Source organism: Aspergillus puulaauensis, chromosome 8 (assembly GCF_016861865.1).
Source record: "Aspergillus puulaauensis MK2 DNA, chromosome 8, nearly complete sequence".
In the NCBI taxonomy this organism is placed as follows: Eukaryota; Fungi; Ascomycota; class Eurotiomycetes; order Eurotiales; family Aspergillaceae; genus Aspergillus; species Aspergillus puulaauensis.
In genome coordinates, this window is record NC_054864.1 from 1,174,632 (window position 1) to 1,193,153 (window position 18,522).

The 18,522-nt window shown below is 50.7% G+C and overlaps 11 protein-coding genes across 11 annotated transcripts; 5 read left to right on the forward strand and 6 right to left on the reverse strand.

The window, feature by feature from the left end:
• Positions 1-167: 167 nt before the first annotated feature.
• Positions 168-631, reverse strand: APUU_80455A (Dabb family protein; the record flags this gene model as incomplete). The annotated part of the gene is made up of 3 exons (XM_041696737.1): positions 168-323; positions 384-494; positions 563-631. The coding sequence occupies 3 exons, from the start codon at positions 629-631 to the stop codon at positions 168-170; spliced, it is 336 nt and encodes a 111-aa protein (XP_041562338.1).
• Positions 632-904: 273 nt separating this feature from the next.
• APUU_80456A (uncharacterized protein) lies at positions 905-1,564 on the reverse strand (the record flags this gene model as incomplete). The annotated part of the gene is made up of 1 exon (XM_041696738.1): positions 905-1,564. The coding sequence occupies one exon, from the start codon at positions 1,562-1,564 to the stop codon at positions 905-907; it is 660 nt and encodes a 219-aa protein (XP_041562339.1).
• Positions 1,565-1,832: 268 nt separating this feature from the next.
• On the reverse strand, positions 1,833-3,470 carry APUU_80457A (NAD-dependent succinate-semialdehyde dehydrogenase; the record flags this gene model as incomplete). The annotated part of the gene is made up of 3 exons (XM_041696739.1): positions 1,833-2,423; positions 2,483-3,084; positions 3,158-3,470. 3 exons carry the CDS (start codon positions 3,468-3,470, stop codon positions 1,833-1,835), a joined length of 1,506 nt encoding a protein of 501 aa, XP_041562340.1.
• A 364-nt stretch (positions 3,471-3,834) lies between these two features.
• APUU_80458S (alcohol dehydrogenase family protein) lies at positions 3,835-5,100 on the forward strand (the record flags this gene model as incomplete). The annotated part of the gene is made up of 5 exons (XM_041696740.1): positions 3,835-3,953; positions 4,007-4,785; positions 4,848-4,899; positions 4,948-4,992; positions 5,043-5,100. The coding sequence occupies 5 exons, from the start codon at positions 3,835-3,837 to the stop codon at positions 5,098-5,100; spliced, it is 1,053 nt and encodes a 350-aa protein (XP_041562341.1).
• A 170-nt stretch (positions 5,101-5,270) lies between these two features.
• On the reverse strand, positions 5,271-6,171 carry APUU_80459A (uncharacterized protein; the record flags this gene model as incomplete). Its single annotated transcript, XM_041696741.1, has 2 exons — positions 5,271-6,057; positions 6,122-6,171. The coding sequence occupies 2 exons, from the start codon at positions 6,169-6,171 to the stop codon at positions 5,271-5,273; spliced, it is 837 nt and encodes a 278-aa protein (XP_041562342.1).
• Positions 6,172-6,693: 522 nt separating this feature from the next.
• APUU_80460S (sugar porter family MFS transporter) lies at positions 6,694-8,329 on the forward strand (the record flags this gene model as incomplete). Its single annotated transcript, XM_041696742.1, has 3 exons — positions 6,694-7,821; positions 7,890-8,025; positions 8,088-8,329. The coding sequence occupies 3 exons, from the start codon at positions 6,694-6,696 to the stop codon at positions 8,327-8,329; spliced, it is 1,506 nt and encodes a 501-aa protein (XP_041562343.1).
• Positions 8,330-8,710: 381 nt separating this feature from the next.
• Positions 8,711-9,870, forward strand: APUU_80461S (2,3-butanediol dehydrogenase; the record flags this gene model as incomplete). Its single annotated transcript, XM_041696743.1, has 2 exons — positions 8,711-8,784; positions 8,835-9,870. The coding sequence occupies 2 exons, from the start codon at positions 8,711-8,713 to the stop codon at positions 9,868-9,870; spliced, it is 1,110 nt and encodes a 369-aa protein (XP_041562344.1).
• Positions 9,871-10,042: 172 nt separating this feature from the next.
• Positions 10,043-10,792, reverse strand: APUU_80462A (SGNH/GDSL hydrolase family protein; the record flags this gene model as incomplete). The annotated part of the gene is made up of 4 exons (XM_041696744.1): positions 10,043-10,190; positions 10,239-10,427; positions 10,483-10,528; positions 10,579-10,792. The coding sequence occupies 4 exons, from the start codon at positions 10,790-10,792 to the stop codon at positions 10,043-10,045; spliced, it is 597 nt and encodes a 198-aa protein (XP_041562345.1).
• A 594-nt stretch (positions 10,793-11,386) lies between these two features.
• APUU_80463S (uncharacterized protein) lies at positions 11,387-12,258 on the forward strand (the record flags this gene model as incomplete). Its single annotated transcript, XM_041696746.1, has 2 exons — positions 11,387-11,663; positions 11,714-12,258. 2 exons carry the CDS (start codon positions 11,387-11,389, stop codon positions 12,256-12,258), a joined length of 822 nt encoding a protein of 273 aa, XP_041562346.1.
• A 182-nt stretch (positions 12,259-12,440) lies between these two features.
• APUU_80464A (DUF4291 domain-containing protein) lies at positions 12,441-13,070 on the reverse strand (the record flags this gene model as incomplete). The annotated part of the gene is made up of 1 exon (XM_041696747.1): positions 12,441-13,070. One exon carries the CDS (start codon positions 13,068-13,070, stop codon positions 12,441-12,443), a length of 630 nt encoding a protein of 209 aa, XP_041562347.1.
• Positions 13,071-13,577: 507 nt separating this feature from the next.
• APUU_80465S (uncharacterized protein) lies at positions 13,578-17,252 on the forward strand (the record flags this gene model as incomplete). Its single annotated transcript, XM_041696748.1, has 3 exons — positions 13,578-14,055; positions 14,107-14,181; positions 14,230-17,252. 3 exons carry the CDS (start codon positions 13,578-13,580, stop codon positions 17,250-17,252), a joined length of 3,576 nt encoding a protein of 1,191 aa, XP_041562348.1.
• Positions 17,253-18,522: the final 1,270 nt, after the last annotated feature.

Here is an 18,522-nt window from a genome sequence, read left to right on the forward strand (position 1 = left end):
ATAGTAGGCGGATAAGCACAGGCCGGCCCAGTTTGTGTTGCCCTTTAAAGTCTTTACTGCTCTTTGGAGAGATTGCTAGATTCAATGCAATTTCATCGCTTTTATCAACTCATCGGATACATGTGACGATCACCTATGGAGAGACGAAAAAAGAGCCCTTTAAAACCTCAAAAGATGCCATCTTCAATGTCCACCACCTGCACCTGTGCAACGATCGGACCAAGACTTGCACCGAAAGCAAGATGCGCCGGATCTTCCTTTGCGTAATAGTCGCGGTCCGCCACAGATGCGAACTCAACGACGAAGACATGGGTAATGCCATTCTGTTATTGAATAACCGAATTGGCAAGTGGCTAGTGGTATGCGGACAGTTGGACTCATACCTGCATTCCCTCCACAGAACACTCTTTTCCTCCTGTGCTCGAAACAATGTACGGCTTTCCTGTTTTGGGGAGGATGCACTTCTCCTTTAGCGAAAGCATAGTGCTGATGGCCTACACAGTAGTGGCAAGGTAGGTCAGCAAGCTTGCAGTGCTAGTTAGTTCTGAGAATTTATATATACCTCTTGTATAGTGGATTGGCCAACATCGCTCTTGAACTGGAGCTGGACAATATGTGTGACCTTTCCCATTGTAGCTGGTTGACAGATGTAGGAATTCTCAAATTGCTGCAGCTTGTTATGACCGTGGTAGTCGGCAGCTCTTTATTTACAGAGAATCGCGAAAGTAATATACCTCGGGTTATTAGTAAGTTGTTAACTAACTTGAGTTATTTTGCCACGGCCTATCCTTGGACCGAAGCCATATAGCCGAACATTCTCTGAACAACGGTTACAGGTTACACCGGCTCCCACACGCACCGTGGTTTTTGAACAGTGGATAGAGAAGTATATGGAAAGCATTATCTACCTATCCAAGGGGAGCTTCCGAACTCCCTCCCCCCAGACAAACCACGCCCGTTCCCGAAGTTCTTCCACCGTCATGGCCGGGATCCTAATGGAATGCAGATCATCGCATCTGACATACTCCTCTTCCGTAGTTAGAGTCTCCGTCTGCGCCGTTGGGAAGAATGAGGTCGGGACTTCGTATTCGAAAACCGCAACAAATCTCCCCGTTGAAACAGCCCCCCCTTCGTCGGCGGGAAACCCCAATGCCTCGAAGTCGATACCCGGTGGGCAAGCAGTCCAGGTGTGTGGCACGCCAGCCCCGATCAACACCAGCGTGCGAGGTGGAATTACGTAGAATTCGCCCCCAAGCTCTGCTACGGCCACTCCCTCCATAACCATGATCTTTTCCACCACATAGCGAAGGCTTTTGCCGGTAGTGTTTGGGGCCATATGCACATGGCGCGGCATTCGGGTCTTGGTGTCGAAAGGTAGTAATCCTTGGGGTCCGCAGAAGCACGGCGTAGATGGGTCGTTGGCATGGCCTGCGCTGAATGTTTGAAGTCGGCCAGGGATGTTCGTGCCTACCGGGAAAGCGTCTCTGGCGGCAGCGCCGCTGCCGTGCACGATGCGCGTTCCATTGGGGAGCAAGAATCCGAGTTCGCCAGATGACATTGACATGGCGGGGCGGGCGAGATTTCTGATTGTTTGCTTTATCATAATGATGACGGCCGCAGGGTTCCGCTCTCTTATCTCGTTCTTTTAAACTACTGAATGGGCCAAACAGCCGCGGGAAGACTTGCAACCGCATATTGCCGAATTGAGATCTGGATTCGACACAACAGGTCTCTCGGGGTTAGCTGGCTTCAACTATGACAGCACTTGGATTATACTCTGAAATCGCAACCTTGGATAGAAAATACATATCACCAGTAGATGGAGGAATCTATCAACCCTGCAAATTGCCGACTGTCACACTCTTGATGTTTTGATACTCATGCAGGCCATACCTGCTGCCTTCTCTCCCCATTCCGCTCTCTTTAACGCCGCCAAAAGGCGACTCTGCAGCGCTGATAAGTCCTGTATTCACGCCAACCATACCACACTCAAGCTGGCGCGCCACTCTCATGGCACGCCCAATATTCTCACTAAAGAAGTATCCCGCCAGACCAAACTCGGTAGCGTTGGCCAGGGCCACTGCTTCCTGCTCACTGGTGAAGGTGAAGATGGCCGCAAGTGGGCCAAAGGTCTCCTCAGAAGCAACAGCCATGCCAGGTACAACACCACTGATGACCGTCGGCTCGTAGAAGAATCCTGACAAGTGACTGGGTGGTTTGCCGCCTGTATGCAAAGTCGCGCCTTTGCCAATTGCATCCTCAACGTGCTCCGCAACCTTCTTAACAGCGGCGGCGTTGACCAAGGGCCCTTGGGTCGTATCGGCGTCTATACCCCTTCCGAGCTTGAGGGCTCGAACTTTCTCGATAAGCTTTGCGATGAACATCTCCTGTACATTCCTATGGACAAGAATGCGGTTTGCACACTGCGAACTAGTTAGCAACGGAGCTTCAAGGAAACGAATTCAGACGACGAGGGACTTACCACACAGGTCTGGCCGGACGAACGAAACTTGCAGACCATTACCCCGGCGACTGCTTGGTCCAGATCCGCGTCTTGGAATACAATGAACGGAGCATTCCCTCCAAGCTCCATGCTGACCCGTTTCATCGTTTGCGCAGCCATCGCCGTCAGTGTTTTGCCAACCCCAGTAGAGCCAGTGAAGCTCAGCTTCCTCACTTGGGGATTCAATGCTAACTCCGAGGCTACTTGTCGGTCGCTTGTAGGGACGACGTGGATGCAGTCAGCTGGGATGCCCGCAGCGAGAGCAAGCTTGCCCAATGCAAGCGCACTAAAGGGGGTCTCGCGAGGAGGTTTGATAACAACTGAGCAGCCTGCAGCGAGGGCCGGTGCGATTTTTCGCGTGATCATGGCAGCTGGGAAGTTCCAGGGGGTTATGATACCGCACACTCCTACTGGTTCTTTAAAGGTGAAAACCTCCGCGTTCGAGTAAGATGATGGGATGGTGTCTCCGTAGGCGCGAGTCGCCTCTTCGGCGAACCAGGAAACAAACGAGGCGGCGTAGTTGATTTCTCCTCTTGCTTCGGCGATTGTCTTCCCATTCTCGAGGGAGAGGATTCTGGCCACTATGAAGGCGAGATAATCAGGGTTGATGCGACTCAATTGTGATACCACGGTCAGAAAAGGATGTTCACTTACAGTCGTCCGCATTGTCAAGGATTAGCCGGTGGAACTTCTTCAATAACAGGCCTCGTTCCCGTGCCGTGGTGGTCTTATAGTACGTGACATATCCTTTGTCGGCAGCCTCGATGGCCGATACGATATGCTCCTTGGATAAGTCTGCACACTGGGCAAGCACGGTTCCACTTGATGGCTCTATGACGGGGAACGTTTTTCCTTTGTGCCCGTTGACTTCTTGACCGTTGATCAAACCTGACGTTACCAGCAATGCTTCATTCTTGACATCCAGCAGCTCAGCAGCTGGCGCGGTGACCTGTTCAGTTGATTCCATATTGGGCAATTCTCCAACCTAGACAGCTCGTAAGTTGAAGTAGCTTTAGCCCCGGTATTTCTTTACCAGACAGACAGTTAGGATGGTGGGCCTTTATCACGCCCATACTCGTAAACCAAGAACCTAGGTAGACTATTCCAGATAAAGGCCTACCCGTAGCAAAGTCTGGCATCCTTCAAGTGAGATCCCGCGGTTTTTTGCAAGTTATTATCCGTGGCTTTATGGCATTTGCTACAGCCGAGAAAATTCTCAGTCGACAGATCTGCAATTGTCCACTGATACCGTAGCTATATATTGACAAGTCAAGACAGCGAAGACTTGGACATGCTACCGAAATAGACCTGACAGCTGAGCGAAGACTAAAATGCAAGCTGTTGTTTTCAAAGGACCCTTTCAAGTCGCCGTCGAGCAACGGCCCATTCCGGCAGTCCAAAATGAGACAGAGGCAGTGCTGAAGGTGCGGTACACGGCCCTGTGCGGCAGGTAAGTAAGTCGCTTAACCCTAGCTTAGCTTTCATTGCTGAAGGCCACACTAGCGAACTGCATGTGTATCGAGGACACCAGCCCGCACAGCCAGGGTTTACTATGGGCCACGAGTTCATAGGTGAGGTGGTAGAATTGGGGTCTGGGGTTCAGCATTTCAAGAAGGGCGACCTTGTTATGGTGCCCTTTACTGTGAACTGCGGGACATGCTTTTACTGCTCCTTGGATCTAAGTTCACGCTGCGTCGAGTCTAAATTGTTTGGCTCCCCTCTGCTGGATGGTGGGCAGGCTGAGTACGTGCGAGTCCCCATGGCAGATGCCAGCTTGATTAAAGCGCCAAAGGGGGTTGACGAGAAGAAACTTGTCTTCATGGCCGACATCTTTCCGACGGGGTATTTCGCTGCTCTCAATGCGTTCAAAGGGTTAACAGAATCCTCAATCAAGAATAGCACCGTTGTTCTTCTTGGCTGTGGGCCCGTGGGCCTGTTTGCGCTGATCAGTGCGATGGAATACCATCCCAAACATCTGATTGCGGTAGATAAAGTTCCTTCACGCTTACAGCGGGCGAGGGAGCTTGGTGCTGAAGGCTGGAATGTCGAGACAGACAAAGGAGGCCTTGAAAAGCGTGTCAAGGAGCTGACAGATGGACGGGGCGCCGATATTGCTATAGAGGTTGTCGGACACGCCGACGCCCTCCGGCTGGGCTTCGATCTGCTTCGGCCATTTGGCCACATCTCCAGCGTGGGCGTACACAACGAACCGGTTCCGTGGACGGGCTTTGAGGCGTACTCGAAGAATCTCTCCATTCAGATGGGCAGATGCCCCGCTCGAAGTGAGTATGCCGGTATTTGCCTATACTTGCCCATGCGTGTTGGACCTAACATCTTGATGTAGGCATGTTCAAGGAGGCCATGGTGTTGTTTGCGAAGAAACAGGATTCCTTGGAGTAAGAATTATCTCTTGTATTTAACTATATTGTGCTAATTCGTTGCAGTTTCATGGTTGCAGATGTTCGGCCATTATCGCAAGCTGTTCAAAGGTCAGTAGTCTCTCTCCTGTGCAAAGAGAGCTCGTGCTGATAATTCTCAGTTACGACGATTTCAACCATATGAGGTCACAGAAGATTATTTTCGAGGCCGATACGTAGCTTCAGGTAGCACGCTTACAATATCAGTTCATTTATCAATCGCACGTCCCCAACTTGAAGCTATAACCATGTCTAGACTTCAAAGCATTAACTGAGTATTTTCCCTACGTGCTGGATCACATATAAGCAAGTACGCACGTCAGTATTCCACTAAAGAGATACTATTTTACTCAAGTAAGGACGATGCCCCCGTCAACCAGCATAGTTTGCCCTGTCACATAGTCGGAATCCTGGCTTGCGAGAAAACCACCCACCAGCCCAGCAACATCTTCCGGGACACTTGTCCTCCCGAGCGCAATACTCTTGCTGTAATGTTTAAGAGTCTCGCCAGGGGCCCTTCCCTCAATCTGCCCTAGCATCTCATCTACTTCGTCCCACATGGACGTCCCCACTATTCCCGGGGCGTAGGCATTGACATTTATATGGTGAGAAGCCAGTTCCATCGCCATAGCCTGGGTGAGCCCACGGACTGCGAATTTGCTGGCAGAGTACAGCCCCAGCGCTGCAAACGCCCTGAAACCGGCGATGGAAGACGCGCCGACAATCTTGTACTTTTGCCGTCCAAATACCTTCTCCGGGTCCCCTTGCGCAATCATTTGGCGGGCCGACTCGGTGTAGCAGTTGAAGGCTCCCTTGAAGTTGCAAGAGAACACGTCCGTAATGTCGTCCGCTGTAGAGGACAGCAAAGGCTTGACCGGGGCCTTCCCGGCGTTGGCAACCATAAGGTGCAGCGGTCCCAACGTAGACACAGTTCTCGATATCATTGACGCCACGTCGCTCTGCGAAGTCACATCTCCGGGTATGGCTATCGCTCGAGTCGTTGGTGCGGCAGAACCCTTAACGCCAGTGCTGTTGAGCTCGTTCACGACTGCTTCGATCTCCGCAAGGGAACTTGGAACGTCATTGATAGCAACGCGGTAGCCGTCCTGGACTAGGCGATGTCCTATTGATCGACCGCTAGGAAGAATGTCAGCCATACTCCGTCCTTGCGTTATTCTCATGGGATATGGGGGCAACGCACATTCCCCGCGCCGCGCCAGTCACAATCGCAGTTAGAGGCTGCACCATCATTCAGTAACTTGAGACTGAGTCGCAGTTCTCATACCACTCGGTTCGTGTGTATTTATCTTCTCAGGTGGAACTGCCGTGTATATAGCCGGCCCGCAAACCACGGGGAACCGGAGCCCCTAAAAGGGTGCTTTGCATGCAATTCCCGAGTTAAAAGTGGTATAAAGTCGTGATTCCCCGCAAATCGCTGCTGTCTGGGGAACTGCACAATGGACAATGTAGCCGCGGATATACAGATCGACGTGATTTGCCCTCAAGTAACGGCGGTCCATCACCCAATGCGGGGGTAAATCTTCGTTTTCTGTAGATCAAGTCCCTAGTAGAGTATCTGGGAGTGTTGTTCACCTTTCGTTTTCGTCAATAGTTCCTGGTGATATTACTTAGGTTATATGTGCACTTGGGACAGGTTCATCACGTAGCCGTAGATGAGGCTTCTATAATACCTTCGCCTCATTCCTACTAGAAAATCACCGAACTCGAATCTCTTAGTTAATCATATTCAACGACCGATTGACACAACCCACTATGATCTCCCAGCCCACCCTGCGATTACAAGGCCGCGCCCTCTCTGTGGGCATCACCGTTGCCTGCGGACTGGCATTCATGCTGTTCGGATACGACCAGGGGGTCTTTGGTGGCATCCTGTCAAACCCGGCGTTCCAGGAACAGTTCGACCATCCGGATGCCACCATTGAGGGACAGATCGTGTCATCGTACGTGCTCGGATGCATTATCGGGGCCTTCACATCCATGTTTCTCGGCGACCGCCTAGGCAGACGCAAGTCAATCAGCGTTGCCTGTACATTCCTCACAGCCGGGGGCGTCCTCCAAGCAACTGCGTTTACGCTGCCCCATATGATCGTTGGCCGCATTCTGTCCGGCATCGGGGTTGGCATGAATACAACCACAGTCCCAATGTGGCAGAGCGAGACCTGCGAGCCAAAGCGCCGAGGCATACTCATGTCCATCCAACTTACCATGCTTGTCTTTGGCTTCGTCGTTGCCAACTGGCTCAACTTCGGCTTCACCTATATCCCCGATCAGCCCGTTGCCTGGCGCTTCCCGCTTGCGTTTCAATCGGTGCTAGCAATCCTCACGCTTGTCACTGTGCCCTTTATGGTTGAATCTCCTCGCTGGCTGTGTCTACGCGGGCGTGATGAGGAAGCCTGCGATGTGCTGGCTCGCCTTGCAGTCAAGCCCTCGACAGACTCTGGCATCGTGCAAGAGCTCCAGACCATCCAGCAGATGATAAGCCACGAGACCGAGTCGCAGGGCTCCGGATGGCGACAGATCTTCACCAACGGTCCACAGCAAAACTTCCGTCGAATCGCATTAGGAGCAGGCGCCAATTTCATGCAGCAGTTCGGGGGCATCAACGTGGTCGCGTACTATCTCCCGGTTGTTCTCAAGCGGTCGTTCGGATTCAGCGACCGCTTGTCGCTCGTCTTGTCGGCTGTGGACTCTATGCAGTGGATGTTCTGGGCGGGGATGGCGTCGTTTGTGATTGACAGGGTTGGGCGCCGACGACTGCTGATCTTTGGCTCTGCAGGGCAGTCTCTCTGTTTTGTCATGGCGGCAATTGGGCTGGCGATTGATACAACGCCTATGAATGGTGTTGCGGTTGCTTTCATCTTCCTCTACTACTTCTTTTTCGTACGTACCCTGGGTGTCCTTCGGGAGTTGCCTCCCGTCTGTGAAATGTACAGTACTGACGAAACCAGGGCCTGTCTTTTCTTGTCATTCCATTTATGTATCCGTCCGAGATTAATTCCCATCGCACGCGGAATCTGGGAAGCGCGATTGCCATGGTCACCAATTGGCTTGGTGTTTACGTGATTGTCTCTGTGACTCCTACAGGTACGTATATATAATGACCCGTCTCCTGCAACTGCATCTCCTTATACTAACCTTGAGAATAGCCATTGACAGCATTGGCTGGAAATTCTATCTCGTATTTGCCGTCACTAATTTCGTTTTCTGTCCCATCTGCTGGCTGTTTTACGTCGAGACATCGGGCCTGTCTCTGGAAGAAGTGGATAGGCTCTTCGAGATCAAATACCACGGGGGCAAGAACATGACCTACCACACCGCCGCTGAAATGGCAAAGGAGGTTGTGAATGTGGAGACCACCGAGCATTTGGAGAGGGTGGATACTGCATAGGCTTGGTTGAAGAACCTTCGGCATATCTCTGGGGTTCTAGATGGGAGCTAGCTACTGCTGCGAGTTTTGGGAAATGAGGAGCTTAGAAATACTCGCTCATCTATTAACTTCTTTTTGATTAGTTTCAGAGTTGGTGTAATGGTAATATGGAGAATAGGTTATATGAATAGGTTATGTGAATAGGTTACATGATGTAGGCGCGGCTTTATGTCCAGTCTGGGGAGTGCGGGGGGATATAAACGATCCCAGATCATCCGCCGGATGGGCACCTGGGGTAGCCATAGTGATATATTGCCGCCCTCTTTCCTTGTTCAGCTGTGCTTCCCGACAATGAGTTAACGATTTTCACACTTGTTTTGCAATCCACGAATATCGGACACAATGGCGCGAGAGACCATGCTTGCACTCCGTTTACACGGACGACAGGACATAAAACTTGACACGGTTCCCATTCCGTAAATAAACTCTGCCCCCAACTCAAAACAGTCACTTACACTAAGTCCAGGAACTGCCTACCCAACCAGGTCCGAGTCCGCGTGGCCTACTGCGGAATCTGTGGCTCGGATATACACGAGTACGAGGCAGGGCCTATTCTCGCCCCTCAAGCGCAGGAGACAAACCCCCACTCTGGCGCAAGGCTTCCCGTGATCCTTGGGCATGAAATGTCCGGCACCGTTGTTGAAGTCGGGCCAGATGTAGAGGGTATCCGCATTGGGCAGAAAGTGGTCGTGAACCCATTGCTGGCGGACTCGCAGATCCAAGCCCAGGCATGCTTTTCTTGTCTGCGGGGGTCCTTTAACACTTGCAAACGGTCTACATACTACGGAATCAACGCGCCGGGTGGTGGATTCTCTAGTGAGATTTGTGTCAGTGCAGCTAATGTCGTTCCTGTTCCTGAGACTGTCTCGCTGAGGGCTGCTGCTCTTGCGGAACCTTTGGCTGTAGCTTGCCATATGATCGAGCGGTCTGGTTTCACGGCCGGTGACAATGTGTTGATTCTTGGTGCGGGGCCAATTGGGTTGGCTCTACTGATGCTTCTACGCTCGAAGGGGGCGAAGAGGGTTCTGGTGAGCGAGGTGTCTGAGCTGCGAATCAGCCACGCCAGGCGTCTTGGGGCGGACCTCGTCATAGACCCTCTAAAGGGTGGGAAGGATTCCAATCCTGTCCTCAAGGCAGTTTATGACTTGACAGACGAGGGCGTCGAGATTGCCTTTGACGCATCTGGCCTGCAGACTACTCTTGACACCGCCATCGCGTCGGTCAGACCGGGGGGGACTATTTTCAATGTTGCGATTCATGAGAAGCCATTGAGTCTCGATCTCAATGCTTTATCCCTGCAGGAGAAACGGTTGACTGGTGGGATTTGCTACCTGAAAAGGGACTTTGAAGAGGTTCTGGCTCTCCAGGAATCAGGAAGACTTCCAGCAGAAGAGATGATTACGTCTGTTGTGCCACTCTCGGGCGTCATTGAGGGGGGGTTTCAGGAACTGATGGTCCATAAAGCGAAGCATGTCAAGATTCTCATTCAGCCGGGCGTTTAATCATTAACTTTATATAGCCAAATCATGATAGGAAGGGCGCTTAATCTTTAGCCGAGTAGATTGGCCTCCATGGACAGGTGCTTCTGTATTACTTGGCTATTTAAAATAATATATTTTATTCTCTAGATCTCCGAGACGTATGCCTGGAATGTATTACAAGATAATCTCGACATTAATACCGTATCAACCAGTCCGCAACCAGATCCCCAACAAGATCATACCCTTCGGCCGTCAAATGAAGTCCATCGTCGAATACCAACTCCCTGAAATCCTCCGTAGCACCATGATACGGAATATGCTTGTGAAGATCAAACGCATGGCTAACATAAATCAGAACTAGTGTCATCAAATAAACGGGACCATCTCACAATCGCTCCTCATCATGGTTCAATATCAGAGAATTCAGTTCATCCCGAGCACTATCAAGCCGTTTGCTTACAGCCGCGCATTCAGGGACGGTAAGCGCCAGGATCTTTGCTCCGCTGTCGAGTGCCACCTTCCAGGCTTCTTTCAGCGCGGGAAATATTTTCGAGCATGGATACCCGCGACCAAGGTCACTGGCAGTGCGTTTTATCAGCATGAGCTAGCTTGAACTTCTAGGTGCAAACTGACTTTGTTGCGCCGAGTACGATCACCCAGTCGTACGACGTCTTCGAGCCTATCCTTTAATCAGCAAAAATACCTCGGTGGGAAGAGGTGGCTACTCACAGTCATCCTGCATGCGAGTTAGGAAGCGTCCTGGGGGAGTAATAACGAGGTCACCCGGGACGCCGTCAACGTCGATACGGATGGTGTGAGAGGGGAAGGCTTCTTTCAAGCGCTCCTCGAGTTTCGCGGCGTAGGGGTGGTATTCCAGACCGTACTGGTAGAAGCCAGCTGTCAGCGAATTGCCGAAGCAGAGGATAGAAAGTGTTGGAGCCATCTTGTGTTGGTTATGGTAGATGGAGGATGAATTATTGTCGTTGTTCTCTGCCCCTCGATGCACGGACCATCGTTTGTCCGGTTATACAGAATATACGGTCATCCTGGATATAACAGCCCTACTTTGACAGGATAATGTTTGCAGTATTTAGTATGTATTTGGAACGACGAGAATCCTATCATCCATCTCGAATCTAGTATGTTGTTGTCAGAATCTGGCTCGACGCAATGTATATTTCCGGTGTCCCTCAGTTCTATAGAGCCCAGCTAAGTCTGCAGAATCGCAAGCAATAGGAGAGCAAGAGCCAACGGCACAAACAGTTGGTGATTAGCAACCCCCAAGTGGCGGCGCGGCGGGCGTATCTGGCTCCGAATATCAGACTGTGTTAGAGAAAACATAGCAAACGAATCCATTTCGCCTGGTTTCATTGTCCTCGTCATTTTATTCGACCACAAGGGAGGGACAAGGGTACAAGCTAGAGGAATCCAACTAGATGGAATGATGAGGTAGCAGATGTTCAGCATTGGTGGCCACACTAGAGAGGAGAGGAGGGTGTCGTCGCGGTGCTGGCTGCTGGAGAGCGCTGCGTAAAGCATGGAAGAGATGGTCGCTGCAAAGAAGAGAAGATTCGCAATGGCACCTGCGTCCCAGAGATCTCTCTTTAAGCGGGTGAGGGCCCCGTCTGTTGTCGTGTCGTTCCACAGATTAAGCGTGCTCCCTGTTAGTTCGATAAAGTCATGGTGGCTCCATATCTGGACAGGCTCACAAGCCAACCCTTCTCAATACGCCAATTATGCTGTTGCAACTGCCAGCCTCGCAGTCCAGAAACTCGAGGAGCTAGACGCCCCAGACGACCTGTTCAAGTACATCGGTGTGTACATTGGCATCTCGCTGACCACAGCTACAATGGAGACTCTCCAGGTCCTCTTCTTCCGAACGGCTGCCATGCGCTCATCACAATCCCTCTTCAAGGCGCCCTTGTCGGCCGTCCTCGCCGCGCCCCTTCGCTGGTCGACACCGTTCCCCTGGGCCGCGTCTTGAATCGCTTCACATCAGACGTCTACACAGTAGACTACGTGCTAGGAACCCACATCTCCGAGCTCATCTCATCAACCCTCCAAATATGCGGCGTACTAGTCGCAAGCACCTCAGTCTCGCCCGCCATCCTAGGCCTCCCAGCAATCCTCCTCCTCGCGTCTCCCCGACTCGCAGTTTTATACCTTGCCGCCGCCCGCGAAGTCAAGAGGTTCGAAAGCGTCTCCCGCAGTCCAATCCTCGACCACTTCATTCTGCCTGGCCCGGGCGATCCTGCAGCGGCCCAAGGTGCTGGTTCTGGACGAGGCGACGTCCGAGGTGGATATGGAGACGGATGGGCTGATTCAACAGGCGATCCGGGCGGAGTTTGGGCGGCAGGCGAGCTCGTTGCTGGTTATTGCGCATCGACTGGGTACCGTTGCGGACTTTGACCGGGTGCTGGTTATGGGGGATGGGCGGGTTGTTGAGTTTGGGGAGCCCAGGGACTTGCTGGAGATTGAGGGAGGGGCGTTTCGCGAGTTGGTGAATCACAGTGGTGAAAGGGCCCTGCTGGAGGAGATTATTACAAGATCTAGTTAATATTTATCATGGAGAGCGTGGTGGAGCTGTACAATCAGGAATATATATCCCTTCCAATATCCTCCGGCAGCGCATAAACATCCTCTATCGGCAGCAGTGCCCTCGCCCCTTCGATATCCCCCCGATCAACTCTCCCCTTAACATCATGCATAAGGTCCGTAACATCTGTTATTCCCACAATCCACTGCCCAATATACCGTCCAACCGCCTCCCCCTTCAATCCAACCTGCAAACTGCGCCACCCCAACGGCCTCCCCCACAAATCCCGCTCCGGATCCCACTGAACCCTAACCGGACTGTTCCACATCTTCTCCGCCCAAGCCCTAACTCCCTCCTCCGACGCACCCTTCGACGCATGCGAAAGACAAGCATGCCGCAACGCCCACTCGAACCCTTCCCTCGTGATTTCAATCGCTAGAACCCGCTCCTGTCCCGCTTTACTTGCGTACCCCGAGCGGTAGGCCATCCAGAGGAAGGAGGGTTTTATCCATGTCATTCGGGACCGGCTGAATTGTGGGACTTTGGTGAATGATTGCGTGGTGAGGGCGGGATGGGCGATGGAGGGTGGGTATGCCTGGTAGATTGTTATTGTGGTGGGGGTGTGGAGGGCGCGGATTTGGTGGTAGGGGTGTTTGTTTTTGGAAGGGGTATCTGTGGTAGACATTGTGATTTGATTGTAAAATAGAGAAAATGGTATATCCACAGTGAATATGATCAGAGACAACTAGGAGATATTTATAAGTAGAGGCTGGAGATACGGTGTGGCTGAGCAGTGACTCAATACGAGATCGGGGACCATGCACAGTTAGCTTGTGGTACGGTAGAATGGAGACAAACTCAGAAGGTAAATAAAGTAAAGATATTCAACAGTTATACATATTTTCAATTAGGAATGCAATATGGTGGACTTGTTGTGGAAGGAGCCAAGGACTTCTATTCCTCCTAATTGCGTCCGCCCCATCCCAACCATCCTCCCTGGCCATACTCTCTAAATACCTTCCAGGACTTTAAAGAATGAACAGGCTATTTATGCACGAATGCAATCCTGCTGGGCTACTGCACGTGACATCCCCTCGTGAGGCTGGGGGCTGACAGGCAGTCGCTAACCGCCCAACTCCCCCTCACTCCAGTTTTTGTGTTCATCATCCCTCTGGTATAATTACCGCACAGCATGGAGCCGGCCGGCCTGGCAGTTGGTCTCCTTGGCTTGGCTGGGCTCTTCAACACGTGCCTGGAAGTAGTAAACAAGTACGACTCGTGGAAGGGCTTTGGTGCTGACCTGCGTTCTCTGACGGCACAATTCGAGACACAGAAAATCCGCCTGGAACGATGGGGCGAGGTAGTTGGCATTCAACTCGATGGCCTATCGGACCAGCATCACGAACTACTCGACGATCCCCTGATTTTGTCGAATGTCAAGGATGTTCTGTTGTCTATTAAGGATACTTGTGGCCTTGAAAGTAATGTCGGTCCAACAACTGCGTCTGGAAAGCATGATCACACAGGTGCACCGCGTGGGCTGAGAAGACAGAGGCTCAATTGGGCGTTACGGAATAAGGAAAAATGGATCGCGCAGGTTGCTCAATTTTCATCCATGGTAGATGGCCTACATAACATGGTACCAGTAGAGCGAGGAAGTGGATTGAGCCGTGCGAATCCTGTTATCTATTTGACACCCGAAACTGACTTCTGATATACAGACGTTTTGACGGATCAGGCGCCTTGGCTGCTCGATATAAAGCAAGTGCTAGCCGGAATAGAACAGGAAAAAGAAGGTAAGCATCCTTTACCTTAGATCATTCCTTTATTGACGGATGACAAAGTCGAGAGAAGACGCGATATACGGGCATGGCTGTTAGGTGACCACCGCCAGAGCGAGATTTATGAGGTATATGTCAACAGGAGCGTCCAAGGGTCCTGTGAATGGGTCTTAGACCGTCCCTGGTTCCGGGAGTGGTCCTCAAGCGACTTCCCCTCGGGGTCAGCCAAGTATCTGTGGATAAATGGCCCTGCTGGCTTTGGGAAATCCATATTGTGCGCCAAAGTCATTCAACATCTGATTGTCAGTCTGGATACGCCAGTGGCATACTTTCTTTGCGATTCCGAGACCCGAGACCCCTTCGTGGCGGTACGATTCTGGCTATTCCAGCTCTTGTCTCGCCAAAGGGTATTCGCAATAGTCCGTGGGAAATGGGAAACAACGGAAGCACAGAGTGCAACGCGCGGGGACATTTTCATCCTTCTCCAGGAGATCGTCTCGACAGTTCCCGGATGCACGCTTGTACTGGATGGACTGGATGAATGCGACTTCGCGAAAGGATCCTGGCCAGGAAGCGCGGACGACTCTATCCCTAAATTTCTTGAATCATTGCGTCAGGCAACCACAGGCACATCTACCCGCCTTTTGATCATGAGCCGCAACGAACCTGAAATACGATATGGCTTGTTGGACGGCGGTCCTGACGATGATGTATATGAGCATCAGATCACCCCCGATGATGTCCGAGATGATGTGGTAGCGTACTCTCGAAGCGTTGTCAACGAAAAGCTGTCCAAGAAGCCAGGTTCAATCAAAGATGGCATTACGCAGCGGCTCGCTAAAGGCTGCAATGGACAGTTTCTATGGGTCAGATTGCAGAAAGAGACTCTGCGCAGCGGCAAGAGTGAAAGGCAACTCCAGGAAGCCATTAGTTCCACGCCACCTGGGATTGAACATTTCTACGAACGGAACTGGAAGAAGATAATGAATCTACCTGACGCAGATAGAGCTCGTGCTTTCTCTATCCTGCACTGGACAAGTTTTAGTGTACGGCCACTGACAGTGAGCGAGATATCTGGGGCGCTAGTTGTCGGTGATGATAGTGAAGAACTGCAGCTTGATGATGTACCAGATAGCATCGATGAGGACTACGTCAGCACCGAGATAACAGAGCTCTGTGGATCCCTATTGGAATTAAGAGACCCTCAGGGCAACGGAGATCCAAGGTACAAGACATTACACTTGACACATTTCTCAGTGAAGGAGTACTTGCTCCGCAATATTCCCACTCAGCGTAGGGTTCTGCAGCTCAATGCGTCGCTTACCCAGTCAACTGACGCCATCGAGAGTATGGTGCTCGCGAGAAAATGCCTTCGCTTTGTGAACTGTAAAGAAGCTTGGCCCGGGACCGTTACCCTGGAGGCTGAGGGTGTTTTAGGCGCTTTCCGAGCATATGCAGCAGGGTCCTGGTACCAAAAGGCTATGCTACGAGATATTAGCGACTCTGAATTGGTGAATTGCATCAACAGATTGTTTAATCCGCTTAACCCGAACTGGACTCCGTGGAAGACTTGGTTTGACCTGAACTTCTACAGGGAGCAGAGCCAGCCTACACCACGCGGAGCGGAAACTGCCAGCCCGTTGTGCTATGCTGCTCGGCTTGGGCTCGAAAAGACCGTAAAGTATTTGATCCGTGAGGTGAAGTGTGACGTGGATTCCAGAGGCTATTATGGAGAGACACCTCTCGTAGCAGCCAGTACAGAAGGGGATTTGGAAATTGTCACAGCTCTACTCGAACAAGGGGCTGACCCGTCACTGGCAGATATGGACGGCCAAACACCTTTAAATCTCGCCTCGTACTATGGCCACACGGAGGTAGTCAAGCTACTTATTGAGTTTGATGCAGAAGTTAATATCGACACAAACCATGGCCAGAGTCCAAATAATATCGTAAACATCTCTCATAGAGGCGGATGGACACCAATTTACTCAGCAGCCTACATGGGCCATACTGAAGTAGTTAGGGCACTTCTTCAGTATGGTGCGGATATCAACACTGCATGTTATGATGGTTGGAGACCGATTATTGCAGCTGCTGAACATGGCCGTATTGAAGTCGTTAAGATCCTTCTTCAGCACGGGGCAGACGTCAACATTGCAACAAATAATGGATGGACACCCATTAATGCCGCCGCCAGCCGCGGCCATACTGAGGTGGCCAATTTGCTTCTCGACTATGGTGCAAATGTTGACACACCAGATAGCACTGGAACTACTCCCCTGGTGGCCGCCTTGCTCGCAAACAATTCTGACATGGCCAAGCTGTTGCTTTATTGGGGTGCGGACAGTACTGTAAAGGATTCTTTCGGTCGTACACCAGTCATGTATGCGTCATGGAATGGTGATCCTCAGATTATGGAACTACTTCAGCAAAACGGTGCAAATCCCGCAGATGCCAGTGAGACAGGGGAAACTGCATTGCATTTCGCCGCGTACGCTGGCCGAATCAAGTCGGCTGAGATACTCCTCCGATCATCACTCGTGAACGTTGACGCCCTGGATCGAGCCAATCGAACACCACTCTTTACTGCTGCTTCCCGTGGCCATCTCAGTATGGTTGACACCCTCCTTTCGCACAATGCCAATCCAAACCATACGGATAGCTACGGTTCGATGCCCCTATCTGTGGCGGTCAGAAATGGCCGTGTAGATGTTGTCAAACAGTTGATCATGCTTACCGAGGACCCTGTCAACCGTAAAGACGGATTCGGGAGGACCTTGCTTTGGTGGGCTTCGAAAGTCGGAGAAACCAAAATCATGGAAATTCTGCGTGACTGGGCCCGGGACAATGGAATAAAGTCCGATGATATTGATTTCAGTGTGGAAACATCTACCCTTCCTTTGGCCGAACCAGATATTAAGAAGATCTGTGATGTGTGCACGCGAGATATCCTCACTGATGACCCTTACCACAGCTGCGAAACTTGCTTTGATTTTGATGTTTGCGTTGAGTGCTTCGAGATGGGCATGCGCTGCCTGAGTTCGTCTCACCAATGGACCTACCATCAGTCAGAGGGACAGGTTTAACCCATGAGGATGGCCTATTGTGATGCAGTTTGTTTTACATAACAAGGCTAAACTGAGTACTAAGGTTCACCACACAGGGGAACTACTCTGGTAGTTGTTTAGCTGTAGTATCAATTATAAATGCTTCTAATAGATTTATACAAAGAAAATCACCAAGGAACTAGTTATATTAATAAAATATTAGATTATATATTCATACTAAGTTGAGAAGCTATATAAATCCAGATAATACCGCATATTTCAATGGAGCTCTTAATAGGAATAGACAGCCGTTTAGGTAGTAGGCGTTCTTACCGTGGTTTTAAGGGTTAGGTCTGAAGCTGTTTTTAAAGATTCGCCTGGGGTTCTGGGTCGAGGACGGACTCAGAATCGTGGTTCACCATTTACGGTATCGACGCGGCAAGGTACTAAATATGAAGTCTGGTTAGTTAATATTTTCAGGATTAAAGGATATATCTACTTTGATATTCCTGAGAATTCTATCACTATTAGTAATTTAACAGGGAGCTACCATTTCTCTAATTCTCTTTAGAGAGTTAGTATAGAAGGATCTGGGGTAGTATTTTCCCCTTAATATTAGCTAATATGGACAAGAAGGGAATATAATAAAGAAGACGCCTGGAGAAGGACACGGACAGGAAAAAGCACACTCTGGGGCTAAGACGCCTGGGGCAGAGGAAGAATACCTGGGGCAGAGCTAGTGGGAGCTTTAGTACGTGAATAATATTATTGCTTTCCTATAGGATGAGTTTCACACGATGATTATAACCTCGACTATCAGAAGAGCTGGTCACTACCTGGTGTGGCCCTGTTACAAATACCACCTGCGTATGCCTAGGACGGGATCCTAGTAACAGATGCCATATATTCGAAGACTCACCGTAGTTATTGCCTTTTCATAACTTCTGGGAAGAACCGCCAAGCTGTATTAATTACTAGAAAACTTCAAATCCCCAGCCAATGCTCACGCCTCTAGATAAGATAAAAAAGAGACATGCACAAGAATAAACCAATCCGCAAAGAATTATCAAACCATAATAATTGTCCAGCCCTTCTATGTGTGTCTGGACTTTTAAGAGTTCGCCTGCAATTGGAATGGCAACCAGTGTGCCTAAACTGACCAGAAAATAGGCTGTACCATAACGCTTTCCGAATTCTTCAGTCTTGGAGATTTGCGCAACACAGACGGGGGAGAGACTGATTGCAGAGCCGCTCCAAAATCCGAAAAGCACGGCGTACGCCAATATAACTGCCTGATTGGAGTGAGATG